This window comes from Varroa jacobsoni, unplaced genomic scaffold (genome assembly GCF_002532875.2).
Source record: "Varroa jacobsoni isolate VJ856 unplaced genomic scaffold, vjacob_1.0 contig00121, whole genome shotgun sequence".
In the NCBI taxonomy this organism is placed as follows: Eukaryota; Metazoa; Arthropoda; class Arachnida; order Mesostigmata; family Varroidae; genus Varroa; species Varroa jacobsoni.
In genome coordinates, this window is record NW_019214411.1 from 44,410 (window position 1) to 71,994 (window position 27,585).

The 27,585-nt window shown below is 37.1% G+C and overlaps 2 protein-coding genes across 4 annotated transcripts; one reads left to right on the forward strand and one right to left on the reverse strand.

The window, feature by feature from the left end:
- On the forward strand, nucleotides 1-13,234 carry Arl8 (ADP-ribosylation factor-like protein 8). Of its 2 annotated transcripts, XR_002686463.2 has the most exons (7): nucleotides 1-369; nucleotides 6,659-6,739; nucleotides 7,079-7,152; nucleotides 9,892-10,053; nucleotides 10,396-10,466; nucleotides 10,683-10,907; nucleotides 11,775-13,234. XR_002686463.2 is itself a non-coding variant. In XM_022851176.2 (6 exons), exons 1-6 carry the CDS (start codon nucleotides 226-228, stop codon nucleotides 10,724-10,726), a joined length of 576 nt encoding a protein of 191 aa, XP_022706911.1. In that variant the 5' UTR covers nucleotides 1-225; the 3' UTR covers nucleotides 10,727-13,234. The 2 variants fall into 2 exon arrangements, 1 of the variants encoding a protein (XP_022706911.1); XM_022851176.2 differs by having other exon boundaries at nucleotides 10,683-13,234.
- Nucleotides 10,355-27,567, reverse strand: Sirt4 (NAD-dependent protein deacylase sirtuin-4). Of its 2 annotated transcripts, XM_022851174.2 has the most exons (8): nucleotides 27,522-27,567; nucleotides 27,288-27,381; nucleotides 23,552-23,783; nucleotides 22,100-22,252; nucleotides 21,442-21,663; nucleotides 18,257-18,372; nucleotides 17,666-17,688; nucleotides 10,355-10,443 (listed from the first exon to the last, which is right to left on the reverse strand). In XM_022851174.2, the coding sequence occupies exons 2-8, from the start codon at nucleotides 27,320-27,322 to the stop codon at nucleotides 10,379-10,381; spliced, it is 846 nt and encodes a 281-aa protein (XP_022706909.1). In that variant the 5' UTR covers nucleotides 27,323-27,381; nucleotides 27,522-27,567; the 3' UTR covers nucleotides 10,355-10,378. The 2 variants fall into 2 exon arrangements, with proteins under 2 accessions (XP_022706909.1, XP_022706908.1); XM_022851173.2 differs by lacking the exon at nucleotides 27,522-27,567 and having other exon boundaries at nucleotides 27,288-27,515.
- Between the last annotated feature and the right edge of the window lie 18 nt (nucleotides 27,568-27,585).

Sequence of the window (27,585 nt, forward strand, 5' to 3'; positions counted from 1 at the left end):
TCATAGGGCTATACTCTTAGTCAGACGACAAGAATACTAGGTAATCGTTGAGCAGTCTGTCTGTCTGTTAAAGTCTCACAGTTACCAGAGAACTAGTAGTTAAAATTTCAGTTAGTGTAACTGTTCGGGTTTGAGTCCTTGTATCTTCGTTTACTATATTATTGATTGTGACTAGTGGCTTGTTTTGTCAAGGCTTTCCTAACGTTACCTTCATACCCCGTCGATATGGCGGGGAGCTCGAATCCAATCGTGAACGCAGTCAATAAACTGCTTGACTGGATAAAATCTCTCTTTTGGAAGGAGGAGATGGAGCTGACACTTGTCGGCCTTCAATATTCTGGAAAGACGACCTTTGTTAACGTTATCTCGGTAAGTCATTTCTGCTCATGTTATAGCCCGTGATATAACACCTAAAAAAAGTTAATGCTCAAGATAGCGCTTAATTAAACAGCTACGTTGGCTAAGCTTGTGGCTGTTTTGAATAATATCCCTGTGTATGTTAAGCGGTGGCTGAGATAATAGTAACTGTTGTAAAATAGTCGTTACAAATTTTTCAGCCTCAACATGGTACGTAAGAGTAATGGTTATGGTTTAGCAAGGCATGAAAATAGGCCTCACCGAATAATAGTTCAAAATTTTGATATTTCGATTCTTTTCGTTGAAATCATATGGCATTATTAGCATCAAGTATATTCTCAAGCCGTCTTAGAAGGTAACATCGTATATCTGAAGGCACTAGATCCATATTTTTTATGTCAACTGTAACATATTCCGCATAGTTTTTTCAATGCGTGTACTTGAGATCAAATTGATTTTTAGCTATACATAAAAGGCATTTAGTCTATACTGTTGTGACGACGCCCCACACCGTCGTCACAACAGTATAGACTACTGAGCTTTGCCTACTGAGAGTACAAAACAGACTGAGTAACTTTTGCACCTCAGACTCACTCCGATAAGCCAGTCTCTACATAAGTTCTCTGATTTGTTGAATGATCAACAACAAAGTAAAGTGGCATACCAGAAGTGTATTCTCACTCCTCGATCGACCTTTGAAAGCCGATTTATTCGTTCGTTTGTTTTTGGTGGCTTAAGCGTGTATATCAGGCGTTTCAACAGCATCAGATAAAGGGACACAATGCGGTCAATATTGCTCCTAACCTAGATCATCGTATATAGACTCCTATAGATACTCCTTTCTACATATACTATATGGCTTTATAAAAATAAAAAGATAAGCGAATGCAGGCGCTGAACAAAGATATCAGCTGCGCGTTCAATCGTGAGACTCTGAAACAAAGATAAAACTACAGAAACCACTATTACAACATTTAGTGCTATAGGAAATTAACACTATGATTTTTGCCAATAATGTATTAAAAAGAATCATTGTTGGAACAAACAACGCGTGTCGACTTCGTTATTGGCATGTTGCGATCTGATTTAAGAATTCTAGTTGTACCTCTAACACTTATCGGGAATGATATTGATACCTCTTTTATGGAATTAAAAGTCAGGTTTTCGGTTAGTCCCTAGTATGTAGAAAATTAGATTACTCAGTTGTTGAACCAACTCAATTATTGTGTCATTATTTATTCGATGTGAGAGAAAAAAAAGCTACCGAGTACGCTCGTTCTTACTGTCTCTAGTGTAATGTAGCTCTATGTTGCTGTCACATTTTAAGTCTTAATGCTAGGGCAACAAAACGCTTTCATTGTGTTGAAATAGTATTCTATTAATGTACTTAACTATTTAAGTACATTCATAGAATTTAGCTCGATTTACCAGAACGCACCACCAAATAGACACTGCAATCGATGGCCAACAGTGGTTGACAGACTGCAACGAAAAGGTATACCAACTTTTGTCGGCACCGGAACTCCTGCCAGGAGGTTACCAACGAAGAAATATCTAATTCGTAATCGAGATATGTCTCATTGAAATAACTTAAGATCCAGCGAAAGTTAAACCGCAGTGTTTAGCACAATTAACACAAGTCGCTTCCCCACTGCTTCGTAGTCCCATCATCTCTCAATTTAAGTAACTGTATACAAGTGTCGTTTTCCTCTTTTATTAATGCAATGTTCCGATTATATCAACTAGAGATCTTCATTGAAATACTTTTTTCTTATATTTGCGAGTGGTAGTGCTTTTTCTGATCAAGTAAACCGCAACGGTGGCACAAATTCAGCATAACTCACATAAATATATTCTTTTCATAAACAAAGTGAAAGCGGTGCAGTATCAACATGTTTTTTCTGACCTCTGTCTTTATTTACGTAAATGTATATATATATCTTGTTAACGTCGAGAAGTCGTTAGCTTTTTCAACCGTAGAAAACAGCTGTTTTTCATATACTTGAATTCTGCGTGAATCAAATCACATAAAACTTTTATGAATTTTTTTTTGAGATTCTATACGAAACAAATCTGTCGCGTAGGATTTTCTTTATCTGTTTTGCTGCAAACATTTTTGTTGAAATCTCTGCTGCTGTTAGAACAACAACCACATCAACTTACATGCGGAATCCTGCTTTAGAACATTTTGCGCGGGAAATTTTGACTTCAAGAACGCTGCTCACTCAGGTCAATTCTCTATGCTTGAAAACAACGAGACGTAATCAACCACTAAAAAAAGGGGACGGCATGGCAGTTCACATGACCAATGCGCATCGCTCTGGGTGCGTTGCCATAGTAACCACGAACGTAGTACGATCGCTGGTTCGAATCTAAGAGTTGTCCTATGGTTAGTATGACATGATGTTACCATGCCGCTTCACTGTTCTGTTGGAGAAAAGAGGATTCAGTAGTATAGTCAAAGGAGATGTCATACAAAACCACAGAATGGCAATAGGTAAACCTCAAAAATGGAGTCATTGGATAAGGAAAAGCAACGTCTTTACATCTTTACAAAATCTAGAAAATACGCCATGGGAGAACTTCGTTATTCACAGTTGGAAAGAATGGTAGCAGCCCATTCTCTTCCAAAAGAATAGTATTCTCCAGCAGGATAACACACGGACATACACTGCTAGGGTGAGCCATTATGGCATTACGCATTAACAGGAACAATAAGAAATTTCGCTGTGCCCCTCGTATTCATTACCTTACTTTGTAGCCGTCGACGTCCATCATCAAAACGTTCTTGGCCACCAGCTTACAGAGGATTAACTACCACGTCCTCATTTTTCACACGTTCAAATGAAAACTTTTAAGAACCTAAACTCATTCTTTGCATGTTCGACGGCGGAGACGCGTGTCTACCATAACATTATGTAGCGGGGATTACTTTGTACGGTGAATACCGCTTGGCTAGTCAGCTAATCTGAATTGTGTTTTATATCTAAAGTAAACACCACTGGAAGATTTTTTGCTTCTATATTTGTGCAGCACATATAATATTTTTATTGACTCTTCAGAAAACCTGTAGCAGAAAAATAGGACTAAAGAAGGAGAACATCATTTAAATGCATTTTCTTTCGTGCTGTAAGACGTTACTTGCTCATGGTATTGCTTACCATATTTATGTATTATCCATCGTGAGACAGGTTATATGAATAATAAACCAGGATTAATTAATTATGAGGTAACTAGTAGTCGTGGTAATTTATGCTTTTAAAATAGGTGTTCAAGACAGCGTTGCTATTCCACACCTCAAGTGAACTTTTTGCATTATGCGTTCGACGACCTTATAAGGAAACGCCATTTTAAAAAAAGTAATAAACTTTATTTAAAAAAGGCTAAGAGAAAGAGCGCACGTCGTGTAACTTTGTGCTGTAGCAAGGAAATTGATTTCCTGGATATCTATCATAATGCATCCTCAGTTTATTTGATACACAGAAGTTGGTCAGAATGCACATAAACATGAATGCAGCGCATTAGTGACACCTTTATCCTGACACTGGGTATCCCTAGTTATGCCTGGTGTGGCCTAGACCATGAAGCATTTCTATTCAGAGAAAGACGCACATTGCCGGTTCTATCGTTGATGTAGGGTAATTTTCTTCTTGAGAAAAAATCATCGCGCTGAATTGATCAGGCATAGTAATATGGATGAACCGTACCTAGATGTATCGAGTAGAGCAAAAGTGAGCGTAAGTTCTGAAAAGGTGAACCCGATTAGAAAAAGATTGGCTTAGTGGAAAAAATAAGAATGAGAAAAGAAGCGCATATATTTATTTATTTTACAACTACTTGATGCGTCTACTATGATAACATTAGAACGGCACTCCTACTTACTGTTCCAACTCGACGCTACCTTTTCTGTAACATTTGCTCTAGTCAACTTGTAAAATAAAGGTCTGCCGGAAAGCACGTAGCTCGTCTGCGTAACAGGAGTAGCGAGAGGGTCTCGTAAAGGTCTTTTTACTGCATGGAATTCAGATAGCAATGATTTTTATTTGGATTGAAAAGTCGCGACTAGTTGGTAAGAACTTTTCAAAAAGGGACAGGATGATGGAGTTGTAATAGAGCAGAATGCAAGCGATTTGTACAAGAAAAAAATCACTGATGCATAAACATCCACAGGAAAGTTTGATTGTTGCCACACAAATATTACTGACTCCTCAACTGATATATTTGTCCTGGCAGCTTTGTAAATCATATTAATTATTAAGACTTGATTATTATGAGCAGAATCGAATCGTTTAAGTCGATTTGTGATCTATGTTTGAGGGCGGTTCTTTCAATTTACATATATTTTGTACGTAGAAATCATACTCGTACAAGGGTTGTCTAAAACACAGAGTTTTGTATGTATTCTAAACGATTCCAACAATTTATTTTTAAGCGTAAAAGTTCATGCACTAAAGTGCGGCTCCAAAGAAAAGGATTACTTGAAAGTATAGTCCTTGTATTTCCAAACCCATCGCACTGAAAAGCCCGAGGGCTCATTTCATGCGATTTCTATTGAGTGATTCATTATAGAGTCACATATGTACGCTGTGTTCATTCAGTTTCTTTGGATGTACCCGGATTACTAGATAAACGTGACGTCGAAAAACGCGAGTGGAACATGCAGGCACGAGACCGCAGGTCTCACATAAGACCGCAAGGTCGTTATAAACAATTTATGAAAAATTGGCTGTCTCCATAGATTAGTATGCCGTTCGTTCAAAACATAAGGTTACCGGGTGCTCAATGGCATCATACGATTATGGCGCTTCGTGACGTATTGCTTACCACTGTTCCATTTGATTTTCGTCAATCCCGACTCATAGTTCATAGAAGCTAGCAAGCATCTTTTAACTGGCTTAATTTAGGCTCTACCAGGCGTTTCAATAAGTTCTCAGAACAGTATATAAAGGAAGTCACTCACCTCGAGATTTTTACACCGTTAGACACATTTTTTTCTAGGCAGCAATCGCCAGTGTTTAAGTGGACAGCAAAGTAACATGGCAGGCAGGCTTTCAACATAACTAGAGAAAAGGCGCGCGGTACCAGTAAGTAGTTTTATTCGAAGGGTTTAATGCCTATAGCTGTACATTAGATGATGGAATGTGGGTGCATCGATAAACCAATAAAGTCCCGAAAATAATGTCAATACAGTCAATCTGCTCTAACTTGTTTAAAAGTTCTAGCAGAGAAAGAATTAAAATAGGAGCAGTCTTTTAGAATGCCGGGCGTTAAGTATTTTTTATGAATGATCTAAAGTAGATTATGGCACTGCTGTACAACTATTTTGGGTCACTTGGAGGTGGGTAATGTATATAAAACTCCACTTAGAGGCGAAAATGCAGGTCCCTACAGGCCGCTCCTTTAGGCTAACTAAATGAAATTTGACTCATATCGCACAATGTAAGCCTTTTTCTTGGTTACTTGTGCCTATTTTCAAATTTTAAAGGAATTATTAAGGGAAAGTAAGCTGGGCAACAATTCAATTTTATGCTATTAATCCACCCTTAGGATAAGCGTCGTGAATTCCTGTCTGGTACGTAAATAGACGCCCCTATACCAATGTGCTAACAAAATACTGTTGTCGAGAGTGATGGAATATACTTTCTAAGATAAATAATAGTAATTCGGACATATATAATATTTTTGTTATAAAGAAGTGCGAAAATATATAACAGCTCAGTGGCGATTGTTGCGGCTTGTACGCCAAGCAAGGAGGTTGTTAACTGCTGCATGTTTTTCAGCTGTGGTTTCTGGTTGAACGTTTTTACTGCTTCGAGCATTCGTTGAAACCTTATCAAAGAAGCGCCTTGCTGTATCTCCATCTTCCTGACAGCTGTTAATAATTTTTGTATCGTGTTGCTTCAATAATTAAAGTGCATTTTTATATCCTATGTCATAAGTTCTGATATAAACATTATCCCTTGCTACGCCTATGCCCCACCTGGCAAGGCATATATCAGCAGAAGAAAGATGTATTCTCTGTAAAGTTTTATGTACCGTTTAGAATCTTTAATTTTAAAATCTTTGAAAAAACTTGTCACTTGTCTACATGGGCAAGTGACAAAAACTGATCCTTAAAAGATAATTTTCTAGCCTCACACAAATTGGTGCAAATGGCTGCGTTAGAGCTGACCAGTGGAAAATTCTCCATTTTTAATCTTCTAGATAGCTTTAATCTAAATTTGTTTTAAGTATGAAACATTCTAAATAATATTTTTATAAAAACGCTTATAAAGATCGTGTTGTATGTGCTTTTTTTCAGTCGGAAAAGTTTAGTGAAGACATGATTCCAACAGTCGGATTCAATATGCGAAAAATCACCAAAGGGAATGTTACTATTAAGGTACGTAGTTTTTCACTTCTACTTTGCTTCAAAACCAGTGGGTTTTACGGAGAAAATTATGCGTAATTTCTCATATATTTTTTGATAATTCTTATAGAAAAAGTGATACATTATAGCTGTGCTTTTTTGTTTTGGCCGAATAACTTTGGCCAATAAACTAGCTTTGGCATAATAACCGAACATAATAACCGATGGTTTGGCTGAACTAAATGATGTGCACCCAGAATAAGTTGTATTAAGCAAACATAAGCGCATATGATGATCTGAACAAACCTAGCTTCTGATGTCAGATGTTGCTTTAGAAACATAGAAAGAATGAATAAACAAATATTGTTTCAGATGTGGGACATTGGTGGCCAGCCCCGTTTCCGTAGTATGTGGGAACGATACTGCCGAGGTGTTAACGCCATTGTGTAAGTACTTCGTAGATCGTAATTTTCAAGCTCTGTAAAAATAGGCAGGGCATAGGATTTAAAAAAAAATTATTAAATATTTCGCATATTTACAACCAAAGAATAAATGGTGCTCACTGTGAAACTAGTTAACAACATGTAACATATGTGGACGTGTCATTGAGGAAACGGATGTCTCGAGAAGCGAAAACCAGGAAAATACGGTAATGAATTGGAATGATAACAAGAACGTTTTAATGGGAAAGCATTATTAGGTAAAAAAAAAAGGTAACGAGATTACGGCCACCTGATAGGTCCGCACTTGAGCTATAATTTATACTTAATATAAGCTTAATTAATGTTTCAAAAGCCGACCGGGATTATGTGCCTAAAGCTTAAAGTTAGCAGAATGCTAATGGAGTAAACTGTGTTTTATCTTTTCTTGGTAATTTCGGAGTTGATATTTGCTATTTTTTCAATTTATGCAACACACGCATTCTATGATAACAGATAATAACAACAGGAGGACATAACGAGTGGCAAAAAAGGCTTAAATAGATCACCCAAACAGACAACAGGGTCATTGATTAGTGCCATATTCTATCCATAACGGATGTTAGTTAGATGTAGCCAATAACTGGGACATGGTAATAGGATAACAGCTCTAAGGTAAAGGGTTTATTAAGACGATATAATAATTGACTAAATCAAGAACATAGAGTTAATGTAGCCACATAGCTGCCACAAGGTCATGTAATTATTTATTAACAAAATTCGTTAGGATTAGGGCACGAAACAGGATAACTGCAACGGTATAACGGTTGATGTGCTATAGTTTATGTTAGACTAAATATTATCAATTAAGCAGGTAGATCAATTAAGTAAACAAACGTGGAGTGAAACCCGTAGTTCAATACAAACTAATTTAACTTCATGATATCTGACCCGAGTGATCGCATAGCTGAGCCTTTTTATCTTTATTTGAGGATCAGCTGAGAAATAACTTTAAATTATGCGCTATTTGACTTACAATAACCCACGTCCATCCACATTAACAAACATTGCTCGGTCAACAAATGTTGCGCATTTCGCTTGCCCGATGTCTTACTTTTGGCGTGGTATTAAGATATTTTTTCAATATTTATTTTATTATAAATATTACCCCTATAAATATTAGAGCCGTTGGTACCGTCAAATAAACCGGCGTTGCATGATAGTTGCATGTTTGTAGTTAGAGTACCATCACATATTTTCATTTCAAATAGTACGGCAAAAAACATACCTCATGTAGTAAAAATATGACGCCTGAGCCGTTCTACTGAATATGGTGGGAAACTAAATCACAATAGTATAGACAGAAAATTACAGGTGAATTACGGAAGTTGTCGAAGCAGTTAAATCGCCATATTTTTATTTTTGCTGCCCAGTATTTTTTTGCTATGTCGTTTAGATTTTAATCTTAAATCATCCCTCAAATACTGGGTCAGAAAAAAAATTGTATCATTGATATGTCTATGTATTGGAGTATGTCCTGGAGTATATGGCACATGTTTCCTCTTGACTTATAAGAATTCACATAGCAAGCTGTTTTATCTAAAATTACTGGAATACGTTACCTTGCGTAAGTAAAGGGCTATTTTTGTCGGCATGTTTGCGCGCACAAAAAACCGATTAGGTTATAGTCCCCATTTGTGAATATTCGCTTCAACATGACAATTGTGACAAACATTTCTAACATTACAATTTTCGTTAGCTTTAAAAAACACACCTTCGACCTTCATTTGTTTCTAAATTGTTTTTCAGAGCAGGCTCTAATACAAATTTACTAAGGTTGCAGTCAGCAATTCGAGCCCGCCAACTCGAACAAGGTATTGTTGGGGTTACAATAGCCCCAGCGTTCTTCTTTGATAATAGACGTTGCCTGCGGAACCCATAGATTTCTTATAATTCAACTCTTACTTTTGATTATTTATCATTGTTGTCTCTTTGAAAGCGCAGGAAGCGTATTGGCTTTTTAAACCATTGATCATTCACAAATCAAAAAGCATGCTAAGTAATGTGCTGAGCACACATGTCTACATATTATCGACCAGATAGAATCACAAGGAACAAATAGTACTTAAGTACCCAGGTCTATAAAGGACCCTAAAAATATAAACGCACAGGTCTGGTGCAGACTAGGTAAATGCAAATATTACCACTATATTTAAACAGGTTACCATGCGCTTAGAAGAGGATAGTTTTTACTACATATAGGCGAATTTAATTTCTGTCTTTCATTTCGTATTATGAACCGTAGGTCATGAGGGAACTGCGGCCTACTAGAAAGGTGTAACCACGTCTGTTTTCGTGTGATAATCAATTGTACTTGTCGTTACACCCTTCCTGTAAAACTGCCATTTATCATGTGACACTATCACGGGGCATTTGAAATTTAAAAAAAAATGTGTAATAAAAGTTTTATGCTCGAAAAGAAATTTTCACTAAGGAAGTGAATAAAACGAATTGACAACCGGAAGTAAAGGAAGGCTTACTTGACTTCGTAGTTTCAACCCGTCAATCATTTTGAACTTCTCCACAAGAATAGAACGCGCCACCGTCTTAACAGCATAGCTTTCGTTCATGCTTTCATGAACACATTATATTGCAATCCATTCCGTTCTGATTTGGCCAACACTAACATAGTACACCACCTTCTAATCACATTCCAATAAAAGCTGGAGTAATTTTTGTGTTTCTTTTTTTCGTTGCGTTTGGCAGCTATATGGTTGATGCAGCGGATCGTGACAAAATCGAGCCTGCTCGTAATGAACTACACACTCTCCTTGACAAACCTCAGTTGGCAGAGATACCCGTTTTGGTACTTGGAAACAAGCGAGATTTACCCGACGCTCTGGACGAAAAGGATATCATCGAACAGATGTATGAGAAGAGTTCTTACTTCAGCTAGAAACACTTTTCTTCGTTATTTCTTGGTCTTAAAATTGTTAACATTACTGTCGTGTTTTGCATTGTACATGCAGTGTAAGATGAACTTGTGCTGAGAAAAACCATGTTAAATAGAACTGAGTAACTTAAAATTCTTAATTAAGTACGATCTACCAGTGTGTCAAAACTATGGTGGGTTGGTATATTTGATTTGAGATCCTATTCTAGGTACAGGGATTACGTTAAATGATAGATATCTGAAAACTAAGCTGATGTATCAAATGAACACTTCTAATTATAATATTAACCTTTATTTGGCTTATGATTGTTTCGCAGGAATCTTGGTGCAGTTACAGATCGAGAAATTTGCTGTTATTCTATCTCCTGCAAGGAAAGGGAGAATATTAGTGAGTTTCAGTCTATATCGACCATTAGAATAACCCACATTACCAAAACTGTCGCGTCCATTAGTGCCGATTATTTGTAACAGTGGTGTTTTAGTAGTTTATCACCTAACCATGTTAATAATTTGCCGATGCTAGTAGACAATCAATGTAATGATAACCAGATGTAAATCTGATGTATCTTTTGTCATACTCATTTTGTGATCTGTTGATTTTCAGATATAACCCTACAGTGGCTAATTGCGCACGCAAAGACCCACTAGCACCCAACATAATTGTACCGATTTGTTCGTGTGGAACCCGTTGGCTAGATAAAATCAATCTCAATCAATAGTCGTCAATCTCGAGCTAGTCTCAAGATTGATATATGCCATTGCCACCTTTACTTTGTCCCCGTATCGGGGTGTGACGAACATGGAGTGATGAAACAGAACTGAAACTGAAGTAACTGGCTGTTTCTTTTTGCCTTTAATGTTTATCATCATCACCATCACAACCATAATCATCATCATCAGCATCATCATCATCGTTATCGCTGTTTTACGACGATCGTTACAAAACACCAATAGTTCGAAAAACTCAACCCAACTAGTATTTACTGTCCGACCGCAATATCATTTATTAGAACGCCACCTCCTTCTAGCATGGCTTCGCGTAGAAGCAGTGTCAGCATTACCACCGCAGAAGTGATATCGCGCTGTCGTACTCGTTCAAACATAATATACACGCAGATACACCACATTACCTTGTTCATAGACTTAGACATAGACATCCTTGCGACACAGCTCCTATGGTGAAGTACGATCATTCTAGGCTAAACGATGTTGTCCCCCCAGTAGCTTAGTAGGTAACGTATCTGCCTGCATATCTTAGGGATACGTTGAAGTCTAGGTTCGAATCCATACACTTTATTTCAAGATGGGCTCCAGCCGTCTGATCAACTATTTAACGGCGATACGCTAAACCTGGAGAAACTAACGCAGATTTTCTTTCAACTTCTTTGGATTTAAAGCACTGCAAAGTATGCTTTTTGTGCTCTTTAGAGAGTTAGGTATTACGTAAAGTTAAGCAGTGATGAGGCAGAGCAACAGATCAATAGGCTTTTTGTCTAGCGTCTCTGTGCTTCATTCCCGAAGATAATCGCCCTTCGTGGCGTTCAAGTGCTACAAATTGCGACAAGCACTGCGACACTAATAATTCATTGACCTGTTTGACTAGAATTTAGTTTTCCTTTAGAGACTTTAAATTAAAGGTTATTATTCGGATGACGATGATAATAATAATGGTACATATCGCACCTGGTTTTTCTAGGAGTGTTCAAAGAAGAGACTAGCCACATATGCGCATTGTTACTATGACTACGGCAGTTACGTAATGGTTGCATTAATGGGTTCAGCTTGAGCTGCTGCTGACGTCGCTCCTTTCCCTTTTACAAGTTTTGTTGTTCGCGACAGCGACGTTGTTGTTGTTGATGATGATGATAACCACGACGGCGGTGATGATATGCAAACGAAGCAAACAATCACTCGAAAGTATCAGCCCCTGTGCTTCCAACTAAAAATGACAATAAGGAATAATAGTAATAATAATGTAAAGCTGGCAGTCGGCCGTATCTAAAGTGTAAACGTAAGTAAGGTATGTTTTTTGCGGGAAAGGGGCGTAAGCTGTTCGCAACGATGAAACAAAACCCAGGTTTCTTGAGAGAACAGAAAGCAAGCGAAAAGTCCCCGTTTGGTATTCGCAGTTTCTTTGTGTGCAGTGTATTAATGTTGGTAACTTCTGTGAATGCATGTCGCATATTTTGATGAGTGACTGAAAGAATTCCAAGAAAAATGTGGGAAGAGAAGCTGAAGACGTGAGCAACACGGAAAGAGAACGCGAATGCCAAGCCAGCAAAAGGATTACACATGATAAAGGTTGTAAGAACCCGCTTCGAACGACTGCCCCAACAATGTTTTGCAGAAAAACTGGAATGAATAATGTAGGAATTTAATGTTCTCAATTAAAAAAGTAGGCTACGTGCCAATTTGGCACCCAAAGTTTCCGCTTAATTTTTTTCAATTGGTACAGTCTATGGCTTAAAATAAATAACCTAGCTCACTTAATAGAGATAAGCTAGCTTACGCGGTCACGATTTATATAAGAAACACATGCGTCGCTTACGTTCGACTGATTATAAGGAACAATTGATTAATTCAAGGCGTCAGGGTAGACCATCTGACGCCACTCCCGGAGTCTTTGGTCATAATTTAAAAACAACAAAGTGAACATTTATACCATAAGAACGTCTACGAAAGTAGCCATTATTGTGGCTGATTATAAATTTGGGTGCCAAATATGACCCACTTAGGTCATGACTGTTTTAGTATTTCATGACTGTTTTATGAATGGATTATAATAGTAGACCGGAAGGAACAGACCTGTTTACTAGTTCAGTGCCCATACTTCACTAGAAATAGCCACTGGACTTCAATGAATTCACGTTTTATATATTGTATAGAGTCGGCTACATATGTCAGAGAAAGGGGCTGGTAGTTTGTTTTTTTGGGACTTTTAAGTTCAAAAATCGCGTCTGAGCTTGTTACGGCCATACAGAGAGGGCACCGTGATGTTGAGAAGGCATCGTGATGTTGAAGGTTTCATGTAACACGCGCTAAACCATACTTTGCAACGAGGTTAATTATGTTAAGAAGGTAATGCCTTTTTTGGTACTGTATATTCGCAAAGTTACGTATTAAACAAACGCAAGTCGCTAGAAAAGTTGAAACACATTTTTGCGATTATTTAATTGCTTTAGTTATATAGCTGGCATAAAATTATATAAATTGTGTCTATGAAAGCGGTTTAACTAATACACATAACGATAGAGTTGTAGTATTTACAGGCTGATATTCAATCACTACTTACGGGACAACCGTATAAAGCTTGTTGATGAAGTAGTAGTGAAACTTACGGTAGTGAATGCGTTCCAAGTTAATTTCCAAATACTTGCTGGCAACACGTTGCGATATGCTTGTGGTAGTCATTATATATTGCTTTCATGAAAGAATCTCTCCTTTGATAAAATGCTCGTAGTGGCCCCCGTTGTGGGCCCCGAGGCCGATAAAACCTCTATACAAGACTATACTGTAATGTATTAAATATATATACATATAAATAATAATATTAAAAAACTAGGTTGGAGAAAAAGAGTGCAATATCGTGATCATTAGCATTATAGTTCTTAATGTTAGCGGTCGGAATGGACCTAAGAGTATCAAGGTGAATGTTGAAAAGGGACATGTGTGTGAATTGCTTAAATATATTAATTAATCTCCCTTAAGTGCTCTCTTGTATATACAATTAAAAACCTAGAAACAGAATAGCATAGTCAGCGCCCAAATAAATTGAATAGATTTGACCAAAAGAATCTGAGCTTAACAGTTTGGCGTTGTTATTAGCTTATTTAGAAAAGTCCATGATTATGAATAAGATGTAACGTCTAATCATGGAGTTAGGTTCGACGAAATTGTTTCCTATGAGTGTATTATATATGCACTGACTCGCAGACTTCATCAGCACCAATTTTGCAGTTGACTTACTCGTTGATGACACACCTAGCCTAATGTCTACTACAGCTCGGGTAAACATTAACAATTATCCAGATGCAGTTATTTTATCACAGGTCTTCTTTTCCCATTAAAATGTTTTAAAAATGCTGTACTTTTATAGTTGTTATTAATAATATTTACGAAGTTTGCTTGGTTACATCCAACCTGGCATAAACCGAACTAGATTTCCTTACATCTTCACAAATTTTCGCTCAGAATTTTCCTTGTTGAATTGTTGCACTGAGCCTGTTACCACATTGCAATTACCTACAACTGCAATAATTGTATTTTCGTTATTTAGTCAATCTATGACTTTTCTCAATGACCCTCTTACTTATACGCAACTATCCTAGGTTATACCCAAACAAATTCATAATATGTTACGGTTACAGTAGGGCGTTAATCTTGTTACTTATCTGGAATCGCTTCCTACCTGGAGGATTGATCAATTTTGACCTAAATATATCCAATGTAAAATTAAGCAGATTTCACTTTATCTGCACGTGTAACGTTGGGTTCCGATATTGCACTCTGCGTCAATCTTCTAAGACCTTACATGACCCAGATTTGATCAATTATCTTTGTCTTCCGTCTAAACGCTTTTGTCAGCCCGGTATGTTACAGCATTTTCTCGCTTTCCCACCGCAATGAATCAGTGTCCCAACATTCACAGCAATGTATTCTAGTTCCGAAAATCTCAATGATTCTTACAACAGACGCCAGCTTTAGCCGCTTAATGGAAGCCATGCAAAAAACCCAACTGCTTTAACTAAAACAGAAACAACGACCCAATATAATTCCTTCAGAAATCTTCAGTCGTTGTCGAACAAATCGCCCAAAAAGTCAGATGAAGCCATTGTTGCTAAGAATCTTTAATAAAATATTCAACCAAAGACGAAAATTTTATGTGCAGCCGCAATAAAAGCCTAATAACCCACAAAAAAATCAGCTCAAAGCAACCACTCCATCTAAATCACTTTAAAAAGTAAAAAATGAAAATACAGGTTCTTCATTTTAGTAGTAGGGATTGGTGGGGCTATGTCTGCGCGTGGCAATATAATCCACTCCGTCTTGTTCTAACAAATAAACGTTGGTTTTACGATGAGACAATAATAAAATAGAACAAATGATAAGTAAACCTAACTGAGTAACTTTTTGATTAGTTAAATAACCGTTATGGGACAAACGCAACCTCACAGCTCTTAAATAAAACTATTCGCTTTGAGTTTTGTATATTAGACTGCCTGGAGCAATGTTGCGGGCTTCCAAACTGTTCCTCCAAACTTTAAAACTATTGAAGTGAAGGAGTAAAACTGAATAGTTTTCATATTATGGTATTTTCGTATTAGGGCCAGCACTCTTTTCCAGTTTCTTAATGGTCTTGTTCATTATTTTACATTACCATAGCTAATTTTATTTCTTGAAGGACACTACGATATTACGGGCTTCAATTCGGAAGTTCTATTCATTCCTAAAATCATATCGAAATAAAAACATGTATTTCAACTTAATCTTTTACAATTGTTAAAAGCGTCATTTTTAACGGTTAGGCATGCTTAAGGATTCCTTAACAATCACCAGCTACTTCGATTATAGCTTCAATTCAAGCCTAATTCGCTCGTTGATTTATGTTGAAATATCTTAAAAGGCTTGTTCCAATCTTATTTGTAAATGGGTATTTCGCTACATTACTCCACCCGACGAACAGGTGTACCATTTGGTAGGAAGACGTTTGGCCTTCTTTTAGACACTCCATATGCCCACGGTCGCATAACAACTTACAGGAATCGTATAGATACTACTATGCTTCATGCTAATGGATTCATTGCTCCCGTAGAAGTACTGTCGCATGACGTCTTTTTTACTGGACATAACACCCAGAGCGTAATCATTAATTAAGGTTGGGTTTTATACTCAATAGACACATCGTCGAACTCGCAGCTAAGCTAGCAATCACAACTGAGATTATTTTTTACAGCGAAGCTAAACATTCTCTCCACAGAGAAATATTAAACTCTTCCTTTTTGAGAGAACTGAGGAGCACACGAGAATCTATTACGACTGTACTGCCAAATTGCACTCTTTAGATGCATGTAAATCACATTATTATCAGCTGTCAATAATTCTTTATGCCGCGATCGATATTACTTTATATGAAGGCAAGGATAACTGTCGCAGTGACATAGGCTTCTATACCTTCAATTTGGCATTGCATAGCTGCATTGGTACATACATCAAATTTTTCAGGCAAAACGCAATCCGTACAACAACCGATATTTAGGCGATTTAAATGCCGGCTTTATCCTACTCAGCGGAAGTTCATATGGACTTACATTAGAAGAATCATAACATTTGACTTAGCTATCTTGACGTGATCGCCTCCTCTAGCCAATATCACAGTTATTTATTGAAAAATAAAATTTACTTTTAGCTTTGTTGAACGATTGGCTTTTTCGCCAAGATTATATGGTGTCTTTAATTTTATAGTAATAAATTGTTACAGAGCCCTTTTAAGTCACTGAAGCCTGTGGCAACCACAGTTTAATATAATTAATTTTTCTTTTATGGTAAGGACTGCTTTCAACAACATTAAATTAACTTATGGATAAAGCATATACACCAAGTACATCAGGTTAAATAATGTATAAGCAAACATGCTTATATATCATTTAAAACTATTTTATCATTTAAATAATTTTATCAGTTTTTGTCCAAAACAACGCATCAGTATTTTACAAAATTTTTAGATACACTTGATCACGGTTGGAAGTGATGCCCGATATCGACGTACCGAAATACGTTAAATTCGTAGCCCACTACGCCTCATATGATCAATTCACAACTATAACGTTAAGTTTCCCGTAAGTCCTTGTCTTGTAAGCTTGTTAAATTGGAAGAAAATTAGTTTTTCCACTGAATAGTTGTTGCAAGCCGGTTCTATATATCTTAAAACGTGTAATATTCCATTCTGCACAGTGCCTATGCGCCTTTAAAATACCTCAGTCATCCTTTTCTATAATAGCTTTCGCTCTCTCAAAGCAACTAAAGAAACATAGCCACATTTACTAATTCATGGTGATTAAAACGCTATACTCACCTCAAAAAACAGCTGGTAAAACCCTAATATATCAGTATTATTAAATGTGCAGATTTCTAAAATTGTATCAGCTTTCAAGTTTTATGTTTTTTTTTTTAATTATTTGCACTGTTACTTGAATCTTTCTTGAACTCTTTGAAAGCTGCTTAGCCACTCGTAATCTTGCAGACCATAGATTGCGGGCAACTAAAAATATTTCTTCAATGCTTGACTTAAAGGTCATGCTTTATTTACCCTGTATACATGGTGCAGTTATATGAAACACGCGCTGTAGACAGGTGTAAATCAAACATTTAATATCATGCCTCTTTGCAGTTACATATATATATTTTTTTATAAGTGTCCGACATATAAATTAAAATAACAGCGGCACTTCATAAAAGTTATTCTACAATAACCAACCGAATAAGAATAATGGTATTTTCCGCAACACTGAGAACTGCCCTTCCCACTTGCGAGAAGAATCATTGACTAAGTCGATAAGTTTAGGTTGAGAACTTTTGGAAGAGTCTCACCTGCGGGTCCTTGAAATACAAATCTGTAAGAAGCGTAAGATAAAAAGCTTATAGTGTTTTTTGAATGCAACTTTTAATTAAACATGATCCTCCGCAGACAGATAAGCCGCAAAGGTTTTGTTAAGTTGGTGTTTACTGTAAATTGTCTAAACCTTTACAAATGTTGAAGCCTATGTAAATATTATGTGTATTTCTATATTCATTAGTGATAGAATGTTTGTATTGTTCTAAAGTATATAGACATTAAGGATTGTTGCCGAACGTCGGGGCTGGGAACACCAAATCTAATTATAAGTTTATTGACTCCCAGCACAGACCGTACCATGAAGACTAGAGAAAAGGCAATCTCTTACACAGGAAAAGTGATATAAGATAGTGATACGACTTCGTCGTTCATCGTTGCTAGTACAGTGGACATTTACTTTAGCATAATTCCAAAAGAGAAAACAAATGTTGCTTTATCTAACTTGCCTGCTTTAAAACAGCGCACTCGGATTTTCTGGATAACGATAATTATCTTATTTAAAAAATTTCATTTACATTCTTTCATGTGTTATCGTATAAAAATTATGTGCTCATGGTATGACTTACTGAAAATTTCCTGTCTCTGGAGTCGTTTGAATGTTAAACTCTGCAACGGGAACTAGCCTTCTGGCTAACTCTGGAGCAAACATTGCTGCTGGATAAACTACCGAAGAGGTGCCGACCTTCAAGCAAAAATTGCAAAATTACATATTAGTATAAGATAAACTGTTTCCGCCTATAAACGAATCGTTTTTAGAACTGACGTTTGCAAAAAACGGTCTAATCGAAGATTTGGTCCAGCCTACCATTGCAACTTACTGGAGCTATTGTAGGCTGAATTCAGCGCAATAAATATTACATTGTTAATCGCGTACCATACTGTCTACATGCACTTCATATTTCTAATTAAATCAGTTATTTGGAGCATGGTTGTGCACCCTTAGCTGGCACCATTTTGGAAATGTGCATTGCATCCAAATCACGGTTAGCAATCGAATCACACTCTCCATTTTCTTATGCACTTATGTTCCGCGTTTATTAACAGCGTGGATTTCACAGCAATAAACTAAAGGAACTAAATTCATATAAAAATTATTTTCACGGTTTTCGTCTTCGGAATCATTTAGTTGCCAAGATTTGTTGATATTTAATGAAGTTTTAGCATACACCTGTTTTCTAGAAAAATATACGACCTTACTATCAACGATTTAGATAAGGGCGTTTTGGTGACGAATTAATCAGAATCTTAGCGGAGATTAAATACTTATCCAATTTCTTTGCACTGGACGGAGCACTAAGGAAACTATACCCCTCTTCGATTGCTTTGAATCCACTGTGTACAACGCCGTGAGTGTAATAAGAAAAACAGACGCAGGTTCCAGCAGTGGTCCACAGAAAACTTACGACAGGTAATAAAATAATGTGGATTCTACGGGAATCGATGCTACACCAATTTGCATTCCTGATCGTTCTTTTATCACGATCAAGTCGTTAGTGAAGGAATTTCATGTGAGCACGGCCTTTTCGTTGAATTGTTCGCGAAGATTTCAGGCACACGCCGCATATCCTAGCTATGCAGATGGTGTATGAGGCCAAGTAAAATATTGAGGCTAACTCGATATTGCTTGTTCCTCCATTCTCTCAAAAGATACGCGGTATAGCTTGTGGTTAAAACCGATTTTCTAGCCAAGGGTCTTACCCTGAGTGTGCTGTCCAATGAAAATATCGCAGTACATTCTCTAGAAAGGAGATATCATCAACAAGGAAAATTATCTACATGTTCTATAAGTGACATGGCTGCCGCTTAAACCAGATTTGAACCTGTTTTACTCCTATGTACGGAGCATGACTGAATGAGAATCCAACGAGTATTGACATAAAAATATTCGGCTGCTCACCACCCCTAATCGTAAGTCTGCGATGGAAGGGAAGCAGTTACGTTAATTGAGGCAGTTGCGGTATATAAGTATATTGTATTGATCTACAGAGTGCTTCAAAAAATGAGTCCAATGTGTAATAACTTTCTAACTGTTCTTTGTTCCCAAGATATGATTAATTAGAAACAATCATAGAGCCAAGATCAATTTTTAAATAACAAAAATTAAACTACTGTAAAATGAAGTGTAAGGAAACAAAGAAAATATTGAAAGGAGCTTGCACATTCACATACACGACTTACAATTAATCGGATAGAATATAAATTTGAGACTAATTCATAAACGTTCCGAAGACCAAGGACATCTACAGGCTCTACTCGGAAGAACAAGTACTAAAAAGTTAAAGCAAAACAAAAATCTATAAGACAGGTCGTAAACTTGGCATCAACAAATAAAGTGTCCATCGCAATTTAAAACATTGTAAATAGAGAACTTAGGTTTCTACAGGAACACATGCTATCACTGAAGATGATCCGGGCCGAAGAAAACAATTTTACAATAATAATTAAAAAAATGTGAACAAAATGCATAATTTTAAGCAAATATTGTATAAAGCTACATTTATATTGGATAACATAATAAACAGACATGATTGCATCTACTGGGCAGCAGTAAATCTGTGTGTTACGCAGAATTACCATGCAAAATTTACAAAAAGTTAGTATGGTGAGGCATTTCCACCAAAAAAATAATTGAACCATTCTTTTTTGAGGGTATAGTAAGTACTGCAAATTATTTCAATTTACTGCAAGAATCTATTATTCTACGCATTTGAGAAGACTTTATAAAAGTTTTCTCAAATAAGATCACGAATTATGTTCTACACAAGATTAAACACGCTTTTACATCTCCCAACGAGAATCTCCCAAACAAAGGCTTTAATGAAGAGATCCCGTCGAATACACTGCTCGTTCTTTAATCCCAACATAAATAAGACCTTTTTTTTATGGATATACCTCAAAAATAAAGTATATACCAAAAAATCGACGACACTACGCAATTTAAAAGCCATAATTGAGTAAGAATTGAAAAGAACACCAAATCAAATGTTCGTTGAAGTTCGACTAGAACGGCAATAACTTTCAGCGTCAGCAACAAGAGGGGAAGTTATACATTTTATATAGATTATTTTGCGATTTAAGTATTAATTATATGTGAGTTAAAACTGAAATTATAATCATTCAGTATCAATTTTTGGGCCAGACAAACAACCATAGATGAATAGCGGATCCGGGATGGAGAGTGTAACAAGAAAGAGTTCGTATAATTATGAAGTAAAACCTTGAAGCATCTACTCTGAACAAATACGACCGTTAGAATTGACAGTTTTAATGGATGCAAAAAATGTCGTTCACCCAACTATTTTTGTTTAAACACAGTCTTTGATATAAATAGTGAGCAAAACTCCAAATTGTGGTCGAGCACCTTGTAGTATCTTTAAAAAAATATAATTAGCGATTAAGGTAATTCTAAATCACCTTGAACACTCTTCAATTTCACTAGAAGAAAGTTAGGTTGTTCTTTTTCAAGCTTTAGTTGGGAGCTGTAAGGTCGTGCTTTTAAAATGAAAGCACTCGAGTATGCTCAATCCAGTTCAAAGAACTAGCGATATCATATTAATTCAAATCTCTGCGTTAGCTAACACGATCAGCAACAACTAGCATATGACTATATTTGACCTGCATAATAATGATAATTCTCACCAATTCCATGCAAATATTAGATCAAAGTTAGTTTTGCTTTCTATCCGTACGCTATAGCGCTATTATTATTCAACATGTTTATCGGCAGAGATCTAGATTTTGATAGACTTACGACGAGGCAGCAATCGCAATTATCCAGCGCCTTTCGGGCTTTTTCTATGACTTCCGGTTCAAGACTTTCCCCAAACCAAACTATATGGGGTCGAAGAAGACCGCCACAACCTGGCCTACCACAATGGGGAAGTTCGTCTAAACTAGTCGTTTCTTTTGCCAAGCCCGCACAAACAGGACTGTTATGATTGTCAGAGATCACGTTGCACTCTGTACATCGCACCTGTAATAAATATTATTACCATAGCTTATAAAACAAGCGCAATTAATCTTACTTGTTTTCACCTTATACGTTTCGCCAGGTTTTACGTATTCTAAATTGGCTGCTATTCCAATAAGTTGGTTCAAACTCCAGTTGCAACGCAAAATGAAAGTAACCTTTTTACAGGCTTCTTCAAAAGTTAAGTACCTGTTTTCTTTATCGCACGTTTGGTGCCTCAGATAGCGCAATTCTACTGATGTAATGCATAGTTTATAGGATAACTTCAAACTTAGAAATCCATTTTGTAACTCATTTTTGGAGAAAGTTAAGTTTCCGTTACTGTTTTTCTACTGTACTACTAAAGCCTAACATATATACAGGTCATCCTAATAAAAACATACGTTTTTGATTTATCGACTGATTATAGGCGCGTAAATTTATATTCTCGGTTACGGACCTTGTACAAAGAACCATGTAATTCGATTACATTTTCCGATCCGGCACGCTGGTGCAGACCGTCCACATTTTGTGTTATAAGCGTAAATTGTTTTCCTGATGATTTACATTCTTTTTCAAAACGTGCTAAGGCTTCATGAGCAGGATTCGGACTCTGAAACAATGCAAGTAACATGTATCGATTAAAACATCAAATTTTTCAACATTTAGTGGATTTATGGAACAGTAGGTATGTAAAAAATAATCCTTTGTTCCAAGATAAACAAATCCTTTATTCCAGATTTATTTAATCCTCCTAGTTCAAGCTGTCCTTTTCAAAGTAATCTTTGCCTTTATCTCCCCTTAAGACTTTTTTCTACTTCTAGAAATGGAAAAAAATTGCAGTGAACAAGGTCCGGTAAATACGGGGATTGGAGGAACACACATATCAGGTCTTTTTATTAAAACTGCTGCAAAAGTAGTGATATGTTGACCGGTGCACTATCGTGATAAAGGATCCGGAACTCGATGCGCTACAATTCTAGTCTCTTGCGTAGGACATACTCTTAGAAGAAAAGTTTTAAAAACTTCCTTTCTTTAAAAATCTTGTTGACCGTGAAATAAGATAGCATGAACTCGTGATAAACGATTCTCCCGCAGTAGAAGAAAGCCATAAAGGACGCCATTGTTCAAAACCTTGATCTTGCGACTTTCTTCGGTCGGGGTTTGTGTACTTTTGAGATCTTTTCTGCTAACTCGCTTATGGTGATTTGGCGGTTGGCAGATATAAGTTGTTTCACTCTTACCACGTTCTCGTCCGTTGTCACGGGCTTTCTGGGACGAAGATCGTCTTTGATAAAATCCTGTCCGTCTTTGAAACGCTATTTGCACTACCTAATTATTTGACCTTTACTTAGTATCTAACTTCCAGCGATCAAGCATTTCAGTATCTGGGTATTCCGCAGCATCCGAAAAGTCGCGGCTGATTTTATTTCTGACACAAAATCTAATGCATATATGCATAAAATCGTAGGCTGCTCTGTACATAGACTCAATATCATTAGAAAATTTAAATTTACACAAGACTGCTATCATTTTTACTGTATGGAGAAGCCCTGCTTTTTTTTTACCAGAACAAACATGGATCACAAAACGATCATCTAGTAACACGAAAATTCAAACGACTCATTCATTACTGGATAAGGAGTTATATTTGCAGTCAACCTGTAAGGCAGATTTAGTCATTGAAGACCCTGGCGAATTTCCAAAATTTTCACTCGCATTACGCTGATGGGAAAAAACTATCCTCAGTTAATAATGTCAAGACCGGTGTCAAAAATCTTGCGATCCTTGATCCTTTTCGATTAACTAAATGCAGATACTACATTAAAGTGCAAATTAGCCTCCTAGGTCCCTAAGTTCAACATATGTACATCCGGTTATGTGTAAGTAGATAAAATGCACTGCATCTAACCTTACTAAACACTAGCTCTCTTCGGTAATGGTAGAACTGCCAAACAAGCACTGGATCTTTACGGAACGCTTGAGGAGTTGCTAAATCCGTCGCTTGGTATGTACGCCACAACCCTCCAGACCCTCGAAAAGTAGGTACTCCACTCTCTGCCGACACTCCAGCACCTGTCAAGGCAATAATTGCTCGTGCCTTCTTCAGAATATTGCGAAACACCTCTACGCCCTTCATTAAGCTGTAAATAACAATAAAAGTTAACTCAGTTTTTTTTAATTTTCATCAAACACTCAAGTTCGGGTAATTAATAAACTTATAGTTACATTAGTACTTGCATTTCGAATGGCCGTTGCTATTTGGCCGATGTGATTATGATAAAGTTATTGCTGTGTACTTACGAATCGCATTCTAGAAATGTTTGGATTCTAAGCCTACCCGCAAGAGATCTACAGACTCAGCGCCATTTTTGAAATCATAAAAATATTACTGCCACAGATACGCTATCGTCATTTAAAACGGGATTATTTATAAACATTTTAACATAGCCTTTAATCATCTTCCTGGGGTCATATTTCACTCTCTAAGTTAGCCGTGGGTTAGAGAGAGATCGGGTTATCTTGAACGTTTTCATATGTACTCACTTATCCTCTATAAGTAACGCGGATAACCAGATTTACCTAACCGCTTTTACTAGTTTTCACTTGCACGTACTGACTACCATCTTGCACTAACTTGTTCTTTACTGGAATTAGTTCCATGGAACAGAAAATTTCCATTCTCCCATCATTTCAGAAGCGTCTTATTTTGATTGTGGCAATAGGTTGTCTTATCGGATCTCGTGAACTACACAACGTAACAGTAATCAGAGGTATCCGGTGCTTTCGAGTCCTCTCACACGTGTTGTATGCACAATTACTCAATAATTTTGGCCTTCGCTCGCTCGCACAGAAACTTATCGCACGGCCGATTCAATAAAAAGAATCTGCGGATCTTCTTACGCGGCTTGCAAATATCTACAGATCGAACCTATACATATAAACTTGTAGTTGCCTTTAAGTCCTTAAGATCTTTTGTTTGTATTTTGAATCACGAACAGGTTTTCTCTAAATACTAACGTGTTTCTTCATTATTATAATTGCATTTCTTTTATAGTTGTAGGCTTATGTGACTGTTTTACTTCATATATGTATATGAATAAAGGTACTATACACAAATTGGAGCAAAAATTGCCGGGCCGTCTGTCGGTACGGGCACGCATTCATTTACCATTTCTGGTACTAAAAAAAACCTGATCATTATAGAACATACCTCAACGTGATACAGTACATTATTTCCGCAATATCAGAGAAAATGAGGTATTATTCAATCTCCCTGCGCTATACAAGTTCTCAACAAGATTATAAACTTTTTGGCCTGAAATAGACGATCTAAGTTATCGCCAATTTTTGTGCAGCTTCTAAAAAGACCCGAGTTAGAGGCGGATTAAAGTTATATTTTGAAAACAACTGTGCTTTAAATTCTGAATTAAAGCCGTAATTGTAATGAGTGTAGAGACATCAAATAAACATGACCATCAGGAATGGCACCTGCGGCACATTAAAGATATTTTGTTAAAAACAAAGTATAAGAAAAATATGTCTAGGTATTGTACTCTGTATATATATATATCGCAACTGCGTCAAGTCTTCATCTTACTCTCATTCAAACGAAAATCCGCTCTTTTTATTCTCCGTATTAATTCCGTGGTGGATACCATCAGGAGCTTCGCCTCCGACATGAGTCCTTTGTTCCGTGCCATCCGAAGACACTGCGTCTCGTTACTACTAGCGTTGGGATCCTTAGCTTAGTAGCACCCGGCAATCTTGAGCAGAAACAGAAGCTTGACCTGCTATGCACGCTGGCTGACTCTGGCAACGGTTTGGCTTATCCACATGTCGGTACATTCGGCAGTCGCGTGCAAGCTTTGCAAGTGCCATGAAGTCAAGCGGCGATGCTACAGTCAGGTTTTTATGAAATTTTCACACAAGCATGATTTCTTGATGTCTGCTAGAAACGTCTTAAACCCCGATGACATACTGACACGGTCCGGCAGTACACGCTCGAAATTGATGAAACGGTTTTCCTCGCTACCTCAGACCGGTGCACAATATTCTCCTGCGTGATGTGGAAACCGCTCGAATAGACGAGTGTTGAACTCATCCCGCGTCACCTTCCTGTTTAGTACTGAGCTAGACCCGGCAAAAATCTAAGCAATCTAGAATAGACGCTAATGGGAGCTACCGTAAATACCTACTGTTTTCTTTACGATCCTGATCCATTGCCTAGGCCTGGAGTAGTCGAGAAATAGTGGCTTTGACGGCAACGCGTCTCTCTTTACATTCTCCGTCAAACGTTCCTACACATACAGTAGCTTGCAGCTTGGTCGATCATTTCGTCCAACCTCGACCTTACTTTTGCTGCCACCAATTGTACCAACGACGTAATAGTGCCGGCACAAATATAATTTATTAACTCTACACCCTTGTCTCAATATAGCAATCACGACAAAAATACCTAATATATATAGTGGTTCTCCTACAGCTCTCCTGAATTCACTTCGGGGTTCCTAGGGCATACCGTCGCTGTTCTTCCATTATTCTAGTAGCACTAACATCGCTCACTTGTTGATTTGTAATGGAACTGAGTTACGCGGTATCAATGTTGTACAATTTTTGCTCTCTTGTGGTCTTGCTGCGAGATTTTTTATCACTTTTAAACTGGGTGCTATTCTAGAGACGCTACATATTTATAAAATGTTCATAAGATCATCCTTAACGCTCTCTTCTTTATAAATGCTGCATACGATACACTCTAGGATAATACTAACAACTTCCTCGACTTACTACATAAGCTGGAATTTTGTATTAGCTTGTACTGTTTGAAAAACATCAACGGCCTTATTCTGCTTGCTCCTGCAAAACGCATGTTTTTTATAATACATCGTCTATACTGTAAACGGCATCTGCTGAAAACCACTTAAATATGGTTCAGCATTAGTTCTTGCACACCTTTGTAGCGTTTGGCTGGCACTTAGCGCAGTAGCCGTTACATGCGAATTAAACTTTTGACATATCTTCAGGCCCCTTTAACTATACTTTGGAAATACCCCACAAAAATTGTGTGTCTGCAACTTGATTACAACTCATTGAAATCAACGTTACACCCTCTAAAAGTGGGCCTACAGTTATTATTATTATTATGTGTATCTTATTTGTAAGACCAAAGAAACTTGCAAACATGTCAAACTGCATCACACAGTTTCGATAAGGTTTGACAGCCGAAGAAGAATAGATTTTACGACTTGAAAAGTTCTACCTCAATTTGAAGTATTTTTGTAACAAAATCCCTCTAGTCCACTTGCTCATAACATGTTTCTATAAAAAATGTTAAAAATAGAAAGTCTTGTATGCGCCATACTCGAAGTTTTTATTCAGTATGTAGTCAGATATGACATGCATTTGATTCGCGGTTACCTACGACTTTGTTCAGTGGCTGGATATGCATAGAATAGAGGTTTAGTACAGTAAATAATGCCTTATAACGTACAATCTAGAATCCCGTTAATTTGCAATCTATGCCTTACTCTGGACTTTAAACAGAGCTGAACGGTGGATAGTATATGACATGCGTTAGAATGGTAAGGTCCACTGATCAAGCCTACTATACATTGTAGAAAATCACGTTGGTTAAGGGAGTCACTCACTCGGGATCGATGAAGCTCGATGTGTTGGTTGACATAATAGAGTAGAATCAGCTGTAGTGAAACTCCCCGGACGAACGAACACAAACTTCTTGCGCTAGAAGATATGAAAAAAAACACAATTTCAACAACGTTGACACATGTAAGGATTTGCCACAGTTTTAAACAAAAAATAAAGTTTATTATCTGGAAATGGCTAGCTAAGTTAAGAATAGATCTTCAGTTGTTTGTTATAACCTAGATAAACATAGAACGTATTTGAATGCAGCGCTGTTCGGGCAGTGGTAAATTCTGACCCACC

Bases quoted from the DNA above. Each gene is read 5' to 3' on its own strand.
- Arl8 (XM_022851176.2), top strand. From the start codon at position 226: ATGGCGGGGAGCTCGAATCCAATCGTGAACGCAGTCAATAAACTGCTT. The intron at 370-6,658 runs GTAAGTCATTTC...GCTTTTTTTCAG, and splicing joins CCTTTGTTAACGTTATCTCG to TCGGAAAAGTTTAGTGAAGA. The intron at 7,153-9,891 runs GTAAGTACTTCG...TGCGTTTGGCAG, and splicing joins CGAGGTGTTAACGCCATTGT to CTATATGGTTGATGCAGCGG.
- Sirt4 (XM_022851174.2), bottom strand. From the start codon at position 27,322: ATGTCAACCAACACATCGAGCTTCATCGATCCCGA. The intron at 22,253-23,551 runs GTTAGATGCAGT...GCATTGTTTCAG, and splicing joins GAGAGCTAGTGTTTAGTAAG to AGTCCGAATCCTGCTCATGA. The intron at 17,689-18,256 runs GTAAGTCATACC...CGCTTCTTACAG, and splicing joins CCAGAGACAGGAAATTTTCA to ATTTGTATTTCAAGGACCCG.